General features: G+C 34.8%; 1 protein-coding gene across 1 annotated transcript; it reads left to right on the top strand.

Annotated features, from left to right (window-relative positions):
• Positions 1-2,884: 2,884 nt before the first annotated feature.
• On the top strand, positions 2,885-8,351 carry LOC102660582 (cupin family protein). The gene is made up of 3 exons (XM_006603966.4): positions 2,885-3,075; positions 3,188-3,753; positions 8,242-8,351. The coding sequence occupies exons 1-2, from the start codon at positions 2,961-2,963 to the stop codon at positions 3,736-3,738; spliced, it is 666 nt and encodes a 221-aa protein (XP_006604029.1). The 5' UTR covers positions 2,885-2,960; the 3' UTR covers positions 3,739-3,753; positions 8,242-8,351.
• Positions 8,352-13,150: the final 4,799 nt, after the last annotated feature.

Below are 13,150 nucleotides of genomic sequence, written 5' to 3' on the forward strand. Positions count from 1 at the left end.
GCAGCTCTAGTCCAACCCTCTTGGAACCTCTTGCTCATGGCTCTGGTGACTGGTCCCTTCCCAAGGAGGATTGCATCAAATATGTTTAGTCAAGGATCAATTCCATCATGAGAAGACTCAACACATTGACATCAGATACCACTTTATCCATGTTGAGAAGAGGCTCGAAATCCAGAAAGTTGATACCACTTCATTCATGGATTATCTAGTCACGTAGAAAAGAGTGTTCAGTCTAGTGGTTCATTAACATAGCTTGTGTAGTAATTGTAATTGTTTTCTTTTTCTTATTTGCTTTTCTAACAGTTTTCTAGTTGGACAGTTAGTTATTTTCTCCTTTATAATGAGATTTATGTTTTACATTCAAAGAGCTTGAGAGTGTATTTAACTCCTTTCATTCCAAATTTCGTTATTTGCAATAAATTTAACAATTTATGCGATATCTTTTCTCATTCTATGATCTAAACTTCCCTATCTAAATAGTATTTCTCAAATATTTCCCAACAAGAAATATGGAAAGCACAAACCACAAACCAAAAACAGGGTAGTAAAAACCCAAATAGAAGAGGAAATGAAACATAGATGTTCGAACGGTTTGTTCAAGAAACCCATTAATATGCCTAATAATAGAAACAATAATGCAGTCAGATTTAGTGCTTATATAGATATATTAGTAGTTCTTCCAAGATAATCACAACATGCAACAACAAACATATTATTTAGATTCAGTGCTTACCAAAATGGATTCAGTGTCTCCACATCTCTTTTTCTCCTCCACTTTATCCGATGTGAAACTGCACCATGGTCGACGCACCATGATATTACGAGAAATAGAGAAATAAAGAAAGAGAACAACGAAGATGAGGTTATAAAAATTAGGCTGTTGAAGATAGAGACACAAACAACGTAATCTCTTCATCATCATTCTCTAACCCTTTTACTACTAGTTCCACGACTTTAGTGGCCAAATCAGTGTGTGAGAGAGAAGAATTGCGGTTTGATGCGCTGCTGGTGGTTTGGGGCGAGGTTATGGTGGGTGGAGGCACATAAGATAAGAATTAGAAGGGGCACAGGTTCCCATTCATCCAAACCCAGAATACAAAATGGGAATGGGTGCGAGAGGGTTACTAGAGTGGAGCATGAGAGTGAAAGTGAGATTCGTGAGCTTCTACGGAAACATTAGACGAAAGTTGGAGGCGAGAGTGGAAGGGGGTTTTGTGATGTTGAAGGAAACAAAACATTTTCACATTTTAGAGTGACTTTGGTTTAGTGATTTAGAGGGAAAGACGAAATGAGACGGTGTGTATTTGTTTATGGATAGTAAAAGGGGTACATATGATGGCTGATTAATTAGTCTCCCTTAAGGGTGACCGCAAAATCAGTAACTGATTAAAATTTGCAATACCCAACCTCTAAAATGATATTTTTACCCCCAAATCTTTAAAGTCAATTTTTCCATATAAGAAAAGGTGTTTTTGGAAAAAAATGTTGGACCAAGTCCCCTTGAGTACTTGTCATGCATTTCTCTCAAAGTTATATGACATAGACATATTACACCCTGAAATCGGGTATAAAATTCAAAAGTTATGCTTGATCAAATAAAGCAATGGAAACATGATTCCATTTTAGACAAGAAAACAAGTATGGAATAATGCCAAGTTGACAAAGAGTACCAGGATTGAGAAAAATCCCTCCTTCAGTTATCTTTGTATCCCTTGATTTGTATCCAGGACTCATTCATAAATTGAGATGAATGAATGGCTACTTTCTTCTCTAAAGTGTAAAGCGGTGATAAATAAATATCCGAAATAACAAAAATTCTGAATTAATTTCTGAATGTGAAAAAAGTGTAATAATTATGTATCGTCATTAAGTTTTGTGGATCATTCTGTCCTTAAGATATAATATGCGTACCAATTTAACATTAAATTATAAAATTTAAGGAATAATTTGACAATAAGTTATAAAGTTTAGTGGCAAATTTAAAAATAAGTTGTATGGTAGGACGTAATCATCACCTTTTTTATACATTTAAGACTAAACCAGAATTTTTATTTTTTTCAAAAATTACATTATCGATGTAAGAACGAAGGTGGTCCTATAAAAAAAAACAAGGTGACTATTTATTCAATGACTTAGTTATTTCCTACTACAACTATTTCCTTTAAGGTTGGGTTTACCTATCCAAAATAAATAAAAACTAAAATACTATTCTGTTTCAGTTTGAAAGTTTTCTATCTCCACGGGAAATTATTTATTAAAACTAAGCCCCGAAGCAATTCCAGCAGGTCGTTCAAAGTCAAAAGTTATATATCTAACATTTAATATATTCCGCTGTACGTTCATATCTTCGAACATTTCTATGTCATTGGATTACTTTAGTTGTATATGAAAACAAGTCACACGACACCAACAATTAATATAATTTCGGGTTGCAATAATCTGAGTCTTTGATTAATTGTGGGCAGGACCAATCAGAAATAGTCTCTAATCCCTTCATAAAATATCAATTTTCCACCTACTACCTCTGGTGACCATGTTTAAACTTGTAACAGTTCCTCAAGCTAAAAAAAGATTAGTTAATAAATGAAGTAATATTTTAAATATTTAATAAAACAGTTATCACTAAGTCTATGAAACTGAGACACAGTCTAAACTGATCTGTGATTGAATTAAAAGGCTTCCCATTATAAAATAATAAAATAGACGAGGTACGAAACACTTGCTTTTTCCTGTAGAGCGTCTACTACTACGTCTACACATTGATTAGGCACGCATGTAGTTGTTAAGGAATGATTCCTCATCAAATAAATAATTAATTACGGTCAAGATAAAATGCAAACCAATTCAATGCTTCATACTTATAAATAGCAATCAGCAAGCTCTACATAAATCACAATTCAATCATCACAAGCAATTACATATAGCACAATTGTTTAAGAGTGTATTACTAAGGAAAAACAATGAAAGTTGTGTACTTCCTTGTTGCCATCTTGGCTTTGACATCCTCTCTTGTCTCTGCCTATGATCCTAGTCCTCTGCAAGATTTCTGTGTGGCAGCCAAAGAAAAAGATGGTGGTATGTAAAAACATTAATCCTTATACCATTGGCATCATATATATAGACGTTGTCTAGAATTATTGTGATTGATGATTTTTATTAATTAAGACCTTTTGCCTTGTATTTGTAGTGTTTGTGAACGGGAAATTTTGCAAGGACCCTAAGCTTGTCAAAGCTGAAGATTTCTTCAGACATGTAGAACCGGGGAAGACTGACAACCCAGTAGGTTCAAACGTGACTCAGGTGTTTGTTGATCAACTACCGGGACTAAACACGCTTGGCATAGCTTTGGCTCGCATAGATTTTGCACCAAAGGGTTTGAACGCTCCCCACACTCACCCTCGCGGCACTGAGATCCTTATAGTCCTTGAGGGTACTCTTTATGTTGGATTTGTGACTTCCAATCAAGATGGAAATCGCCTCTTCACCAAAGTGCTGAACAAGGGTGATGTGTTTGTGTTCCCAATTGGTCTGATTCATTTCCAATTGAATGTGGGATATGGCAATGCTGTTGCCATTGCTGGCCTTAGCAGTCAAAATCCAGGAGCTATCACTATTGCAAATGCTTTGTTTAAAGCTAATCCGCCTATTTCTTCTGAGGTTCTCACCAAAGCTTTCCAGGTGGACAAGACTATAATCGATTATCTTCAAAAGCAATCTTGGTACGACAACAATAACTAATTTGGGAGTATGGAGGTGTTGGAAGAAGAAGAAGATTTTATTTCATTTGCCACACCAAATACAAGAGTATGATCCCCTATTTATACTAAAATAGAGTGACCACTCACATAATTTACTTATTCAATAATACTAAATGCTCACATAATTGCTTATTCAAGACTTTGTAACTCACAACCTTACAACTTTCATCTTCCACAATTTAAGGCTCATAAAACTTGTTATTATTATTTTTCTAATTAATATCTAACATCCTCCCTTAATTGGAAAATTCTTTTGCACACCAAGTCTTGCTGGCAATCTTCGAAAATCTTCAAATTTGAGAGGCTTGGTGAAAATATCCGCAACTTGATCTTGAGTTTTCACATGAGTCAATTCTACTTCTTTCTTGGCAATGCACTCTCTAATGAAATGATACCTTGTATCTATATGCTTACTTCGTTCATGGAACACCGGATTCTTGGCAAGCTCTTGTGCAGATCTATTATCAACATAGATCTTTGTGCTTTCCTTTTGCAACAACTGAAGTTCCTCCAACAATCTTCTTAGCCAAATGGCATGACATGTGCAAGAAGTTGCAGCTACATACTCGGCTTCACAAGTAGAAAGTGTCACAATGCCTTGCTTCTTAGAACTCCATGTAAAAACACAATCACCCATAAAAAATACAAATCCGGTAGTACTTTTTCTATCATCAACATCTCCGGCAAAATCACTATCACAAAATCCCACAAGCTTATAGTTATTGGAGGGAGAATAAAACAATCCAAAATCAATTGTACCTTTCAAGTAACGAAGAATTCTTTTTGCGGCTTTTAGATGAGGAGAGGTAGGAGCCTCCATAAAGCGACACACAACTCCCACCGCATATAGAATATCGGGCCTTGTATTGGTTAGATACCTTAAACTCCCCACAAGACTCTTGAAGATCGTGGAGTCTACCTTCTCTCCTTCATCAAACTTTGATAACTTCAAGCCACCTTCCATAGGTGTGTTCACGGGATTGCAATCAAGCATATTAAATTTCTTCAACACTTCTTTTGTGTACCTTTCTTGTGAGACAAAGATACCATTCTCCGTTTGCTTCACTTCCATTCCCAAGTAATATGACATGAGTCCCATATCTGTCATATCAAATTCACGAGACATGGACTCCTTGAAGTCTTCAAACAAATTTGGGTTATTGCCGGTAAAGATAAGGTCATCCACATAAAGACAAATAAATAAGACATCACCATTATTAAAAGTTTTAACATAAAGAGCATACTCATTTTGACAACGAACAAACCCATTGTCTTGGAAGTACTTGTCAATGCGAGTATTCCATGCCCTCGGTGCTTGCTTTAGACCATACAACGCCTTGTTCAATTTCAAGACTTTTCCTTCTTGACCTTCGATGACAAAACCCATTGGTTGTTCAACATAGACATCTTCTTCAAGATAGCCATTTAGAAATGCCGATTTTACATCAAGCTGAAAAATTCTCCACTTCATTTGAGCTGCCAAGGAAATAAGAAGACGAATGGTTTCCATGCGGGCAACCGGTGCAAACACTTCATCATAATCAACTCCATATTGTTGCTTATAACCTTTAGCTACAAGTCTTGCTTTGTGTCTCTCAACCTCTCCTTTTGCATTCTTCTTGATTTTGAACACCCATTTGACTCCAATTGCTTCATGACCTTTGGGAAGGCTTGATAACTCCCAAGTGTTGTTCTTCTCAATGGCTTTGATTTCTTCTTCCATGGCTTGTCTCCACCTTTTGTCTTTCATTGCTTCATCAAAGTTTAAGGGTTCACTGTCAACAAAAAGACAAAACAAATCATTTATAACTTCAGTTTCATCATATAATTCTTGAATATTTCTCATTCTTCTTGGCCTTTCACTTGAACTCCCTTCGGAAGATGATGAGGCTTCATTGGTTGAAGGAGTTGGTGAAAGTGCTGGAGTTGAATCATTTGGAGTCAAGGCTTCTTCATCTATTTCTTCAAAGTACGGGAAAAAATCATAAGTGTCTTCTTTCTCCTCCCAATTCCATGTGCCTTCTTCATAGAACTCGACATCTCGGCTCACAATTGTCTTTCCATTGTTTGGATTGTACAATTTGTAGCCTTTTGAGCTTGCATCATAGCCAATGAACACATGTTTCTCACTCCGATCATCAAGCTTGAATCTTCCTTGGTCGGGTACATGAGCATATGCAATGCTCCCAAATACTCTCAAGTGATCAACTCTTGGCTTCACTCCACTCCATGCTTCTTGTGGTGTTTGATCTTTGACATTCTTTGTTGGGGAGCGATTGGACAAATAAACGGCACATGCAACAGCTTCGGCCCAAAATTCCTTTGGCATATTTTTAGCCTTCAACATACATCTAGTCATATTAAGAATAGTTCTATTTTTTCTCTCCGCTACCCCATTTTGTTGTGGAGATCTAGGAACCGTTAGAGGGCGACGAATCCCATATTTTTCACAAAATTCATTAAATTCTTTTGATGTGAATTCGCCACCTCTATCGGATCTTAGAGCTTTGATTACATAACCACTCTCCTTTTCCACAAGAGCTTTAAAAATTTTAAAAGCTACAAATGCCTCAGATTTTTGCTTTAGAAAATAAACCCAAGTTTTTCTACTATAATCATCAATAAAAAGCAAGAAATATTTATTGTTACCACATGAAGGAGGATTGATTGGGCCACACACATCGGTGTAAACAAGTTGGAGAGGCTCCTTTGCTCTTGAATTAGCTTCTTTTGGAAAACTCCTTCTTGCATGCTTTCCAAGGAGACATGCTTCACACAATTGATTAGGATGGTTGATTTGAGGCATCCCTTTCACCATCTTCTCCTCTCCTAAGGATTTTAGTGCTCCAAAATTCAAGTGCCCAAATCTCATATGCCAACACCATGATTCATCTTTTATGCTAGCCTTCAAACATTTTGCTTCATTGGTTTTAATGTTCAAAGTGAACATTCTATTTCTTGACATAAACACCTTGGCAATCAAATTAAAATTTTTATCTCGAAGCCATAAACAACAATCTTTCATATGAATTTCATACCCCTTTTCAACAAGTTGTCCCTAACTCAAAATATTGCTTTTTAGTTTAGGAACATAGTAAACATCCGTGATTAATTTGTGAGCACCATCTTTTAAAGAAATTAAAATGGTACCTTTTCCTTGGATTTGTACCTTGGAAGAATCTCCAAAAGAAACATTTCCTTTCACCTTCTCATCAAGTTCCACAAATTTCTCTTTGCATCCACACATGTGATTGCTTGCTCCATTGTCAAGATACCATAAGCATTTGTCTTCCTTCTCACCATTATTAAGTGATAGTAGTAGTGTTGACTCTTCAACTTCTTCTTTATCATCAACAAGATTGACCTTCTCTTCAACATTTTTTCTACACTCCCAAGAGTAATGGCCATATTTATGACAATTAAAACATTCAACATTAGATTTATCATACCTCCTTTCATATGCTTTTTCATAATTGTTTCTACCTCTTCCTCTTCCTCTTCCACGACTTCTAGTGGATTGATGGCTCCTCCATTCATTATTGTCAAAATTATCACGATCTCCTCTTCCTCCTCTTCCTTGGCCATGACCACGTCCACGACCACGTCCTCTTCCACGTCCACGTGCTTTTTGACTACTTTCTCCTTCATTTTCTTTCAAAGAAGCTTTGGCTTTGAGGACTTGCTCCAATGGCTCATCATGTCTTCTATTGAACCTTTCTTCATAGGCTTGAAGAGAACCCATCAATTGGTCTACGGTCATTGAGTCTAAATCCTTAGACTCTTCAATAGCACAAACCACATAATCAAATTTAGCGATTAAGGAGCGAAGGATCTTTTCTACCACACGAACATCTTCCATATTTTCTCCATAACGCTTCATTTGGTTCACAATAGCCAACACCTTGTTGCCAAAATCTGAGATAGATTCAGATTCCTTCATATGCAATGATTCAAACTCTCTACGTAGAGTTTGTAGGCGCACCTTTTTTACCTTATCAACACCTTCAAGGGAGGTTTTCAAAATCTCCCATGCTTCTTTGGATGTGGTTGCATTTGACACCAACTCGAACATAGCTTCATCCAAACCTTGATGGATGAAAGTAAGTGCTTGTTGATCCTTCTTCTTCGACTTCAACAAAGTCTCCTTCTCATTTGGTGACAAAATAGCCTCATTTTGAGGTTGGGCATAACCTTTCTCTACAATCTCCCATGCATCTTGAGAACCTAACAAGGCTTTCATGCGACGACACCAATTATCATAATTCTCTTTGGTAAGACGAGGGAATTGAAACATACTCAAGCCATTGCTTGCCATCTCTCAACTCACAAAGTATTTCTCTCTCAACTCACAAAGTGTTTCTCTCTCAACACTCTAGAACTCAAGCTCTGATACCACTTTGTTGACCTTACAACTTTCATCTTCCACAATTTAAGGCTCATAAAACTTGTTATTATTATTTTTCTAATTAATATCTAACAGGAGGATCATTTCGCACTGTCTAGTTATTGGATAATTGATCACTTTAATTATTATTTCAGTCACGCCATAGATTAGACCTAATAAATAAAACCTTTGTGGATTATAATTTTTTACATATAATATTTGTTCTGTTTGGAGTTCGATTTGGTTAATACTTGCCCTACGCGTCTGCTACCACGGGCATATTCAGTTAGGCTGGTTTTAGGTAACAGGTAGAAGATATTTTCAGGTAACAAACATATTAATTAATACCCTAAGTCACCCATAAATTGTCCCTACATTGAAGTCTGCCTAGTCCACCATACTACATACCCTTAAAGGCCAAAGCATTTACAACGGTGTTTACAATTTAAACCTAAAGTTCAGCAAGAGAAAGGATAAGTTTGAAAATTAACTGACTATTAATTGTCTCATGAAGTGAGACAAAATCTTAACAGTTAGTATTTAATTTAACGAATAGATTCCCCAACACTATGAAAATGATGGATTTGGCTCAGCAGCGATGTACTCTAGTATAAGATTATTTTTAGTTATTGATATTTTTTTAAAAAATAAAACTAGAAATTTAATTTATATATAAGAGATATTTCAAATGAGAAATAAAAAGAATTAATTTTAACCATACAGTTAAAAAATTTCAATGATTGAGATTAGAAATTAATTTTAACAAGTCACCTGATTTTCAATTTCCATATATCTCCTTCCTTCTTTCCTTTCTGACCCACTTGAGAAGAATTTCAAATTAATTTTTCTTTGCCTTTTTGCCTTTTTGTTTGTCGATCATTCGGAATCTCATTTGAGAAAGATTTCAAATTAATTTATCACACACTCTCTTTTTGTTTTGCCTTTTTCTTTCCTAGTGTGTGCTCTTTCTCTGGAATCAAATTCCTCTGAATCAATTCTCTTACTAAAAATAAAAAAATTAAGCACTGATTATAGAACATGCCACTTAATGGATAGAAGAAAAAGGATATTGCCGAAATTCAGAGTATTATTCTCTAATTTCACAGATTAAAAACTAACACTTTGAAAATTGGAAGGATAATTCATAATTGTTTGAAGGAAGGCCAAAGAAAGTTAAACAGGAAACGGTATTGCGTGCCAAAGAAGGTGAAGACAAAGAAGAGAGAAAAAGAGTGCATGAATCTTAACCCTCCCATGCTTCTCCACCACAACAGAACGGTGTTTGCGAAAAACTACATCGGTTAAGCAAAACTGAAATGCTATAAAGATTCATATGAAAAAACACTCAATGATATTAGAAAAAATTATAGAAAAACACATGGTAACTTGTTAGAGAAAAATGTGCTGTTGATTTATTTTTGTCTTGGTAGTAGTTAATTTAATTATCGAATATTACAATAAGTTTTTTTAAAACAGTTAAGTAGCGATAAGGTACTTTAATCCTTAAAAGATATTTTATCCTCGAAATTTACTCGAACCAAACAGTTCTGGACACGACTTCCTCATCATACACTGCACCTACTAATTTGCATTGAGCAGTAGTTCCTCCTCAAACAATCTTCATCAAAGGAATCACCTCCCCTCTTTGCTGTCTCACCTTTCAATCTTCGACTTCAAGAAGACAACGTCTCATCAGTCAAGTTCTTTTTACTTGAATATTGCCCAACTCGATCATATGTGATGGAGAATCATGAACATACTTCAAAGTTTATAAAAATGAAAGACACTATGAATATTTAAAAGTGACAGGAGTAAAACAATTTGGTAGGTGTGTGTGAGGAAAGGAAATGAGATGTGTGTGTAGAAGAGAGGGATAGAAAGAAAATAGTAAAAAACAAAAAGAAATAGGTGATGTAATGAGTAATGGAATTACGGTTTTTTTAGAAAGAGAGATGAATGATAAAAATATTTAAATATGATAAGTAATATAAATGGACAAGATGAGAGAGAAGTAGAGAAAAGATAAATAGAGTTGATGACAACTAACAAGGCATGAAGAACTCCTTGATATCAATTACAACAGATTTATTTCGATCATGCTAAAATGGTACATAGGCTCAATATTTCCAAATTATAATAATTGAACTGATGACAAAGGATGCTACACCATTATATATATATATATATATATATATATATATATATATATATATATATATATATATAACTTTTCTTTTTTACAGAATATGTTTTCATCTGTAGGAGGATTATGAAGATGGAGATGAATTGTGAAGCTGGATTTATGTGTGCACAAGTCTCACGTACAGTGCATCAAGCAGGTGGCTCGTGCACAGGAACCAATACCCGGGCTGCAAACCAAAAACAAATTTTGTTGACTATGAAAATGAAGATTATCTTATTTGTAATTTGGGTTTTTAGACCTCCATTAATTGCTTCTTGAGTTAATGTTAAAGGGGCGTAGAGAATATTCAATGTATATATGAAAATTGTAACAAATTAAAGGGTACTAAGATCTCCGGATCAATTCATCTTTATAAATAATTTTTATAGCCTGTACATTTGTTTATTTCGGTTCAGTTCAATATATGTACCTATATTTGCTCCCATTAACATGTTAATTATATTTAATTATATTCAAGGTTGGTAAGAGTATAAGAGCACATTTATATAGATTGTGTTTGATGGTGCTTACCTGAAAAATCTTGTAAGTTTTGTTTATAATCTGCCTTGTGCAACCCAAGTTAATGTTATGCTATGTTTTTCATTTCATTTTTTCCTTCTGCAGACAAGATTCTGCAATAGAGTTCTTGGCTATCTTATTTTTGGCACTATTAGAATATTTTTCATAAAGGTTGAATATGTGCTTGAAGATTGCAATGAGGTTCTCATCAAAATCAACAAATTTGTCGTCAACAATGAAGGCTTATTCTATTATTTGAGTAATACACTGTTAAGTGAAACAGAATTTGTGTGTAAAACTAAGGGATTTGGGTTGTTTTCTCAGGAGAAGGCATGCATTCCATAATAATTTTTAGCCTCACGTGAATAATGTTTCTTCCATTTTATCTATGCAAGTATTTTTGTTTTTATTTATCTTCAACTCTTCACTAATACTAGTGTATGCTCTTTCACTTCAATGTATATAGTTAGAAAGAGCATAAAGAGTGCAAAAGGCTTAGTTTGTGTCCCTTTCCCAAGAGAATCCCATCGTACTTCACTTACTGCACACTGTGTAAAGAGATAGAGAGAATAATATACAATTTCCATTCTTCCTAATAGAATCTACAAGCCTTCCATGTAAGTTTTATTTTATCACTTTTTTCTTTTTGATTATAAACTCTTCTATCTTTACTAACATTGTTTTTCTCCAGGTTCATCCTTTGAGCTTCAACTCCTATTCTCTAAAAATCAAATAAAAATGCCTAATTCCCTTTAGCTGCTGGCACTCCGCTAAGCCCTTCTCAATCCTCAGATTCCCTTAAAATTGTGGAAACTCCAAGGATGTTAGATGTACCTGAATCTCAAGCTTCTAGCATTCCAAACTTTATAGAGATAAAATCTTTGTAGAATCTCTAGAAATGAACAAAGTGCCTAATTTGATGGACAAGGTAAAGAATAACTAAATGATGAAAATACTCTTTAACTTTCTAACAGACACACTGTGAGTGGGTTGCAATATATTCATAATTGTCTCCACACAAACTTGCATAAAGATAAACCATATTGTTGTTTGAGCTAGAAACTTTGAATTAGTATCAAACTTTAGATTCTAAGTTAGAGGAAACTTATCCTAGTACTAACCCTTTGTTTTATTATGTTTGTCTCAGGAAACAAATTCATTTGGAACTAACCAATCAGAATTATGTAAGAACTCTGGCAAATCTTCAGTTAAGTTTTATTAAAGTCTATGTTTTGCTTAATAGTGCATGATGTCTTTATTTTTTCTTTACAGTAGTTGGCTTTGGATTGTCGACAATTCAATTATTGTTTACAATATTGGCTTATGATGGTCTTCTTTGATGATGTACCAGAAAGTTGCAAGTTGCTTGCATCAGAGTTTTCGACGTGCATGAAAACAAAGAGGGGAGGGCACCGCAAACTTTTCACAAGTTTTTGGAGGCCAGGAGTGGACAGAATCTGCACTACTGTTTTATGAAAAGTTTGGTGACTTCTGTAAAAAAATAAAATGTCGGGTTCCTATTTTTCTGATGCAATGATGTGGAAATCTGACTTATGTTTTCTTGTCTTGCTACTCTTCTTGTTCTGTTGATGACATACTTTTGTTAAAGGATGAAAAATTGTTCTTAATAATAGTCAACTCTACTTTTATCTGAGTGGATATAACAAGAAATTGTGGAATTATAATTGTCTAGTTGGTTCGTCAAAGAAAAATGATGTACATCTTTAACTTTTTTTTAGGGTGATCGATGCCCTTTCATTCAATGCATCAACTTTGTCCGATTGGAATAGAAGTATACAAATCTGCAATGCAAGGCAACGGGGAACTTATGTCAATGACGTTGGTGACCAATGAATATTATACCCTGAAATCGATCATAAAAGTCAAAAGTTATGCCTTATCAAATGAAGCAATGGAAACATGATTCCATTTTAAAAGTATACAATGGAAACCAATGAATGCTTCCATTGCATTTATTCAGGGTGGAAAAAAAATACAACGGAATGTTGTTTCCGATGCATATATTTGGGGTGGAAAAAATTAAAATAGAAGGAAAATATGGTTTCGTTGTATAGTTTTAGAAAAAAAAAATCTTGTTATTGTTATTGGGTCTTGATTAGGCATTAGTGAAATACTTGGGCCTTAATGGACCTTGGTCAATCATCATGGGTTATACTTAGGCTTTGTTGGATCTTGGTCAATCATTAATGTTATACTTGGGCCTTGGTCAGTCATTAGTAGTATACATTGGCCATGGTCAATCATCAGGGTTACACTTGGGCATTATTGGACATTCATTAATCATAA

This window comes from Glycine max, chromosome 19 (assembly GCF_000004515.6).
Source record: "Glycine max cultivar Williams 82 chromosome 19, Glycine_max_v4.0, whole genome shotgun sequence".
NCBI classification, from domain to species: domain Eukaryota; kingdom Viridiplantae; phylum Streptophyta; class Magnoliopsida; order Fabales; family Fabaceae; genus Glycine; species Glycine max.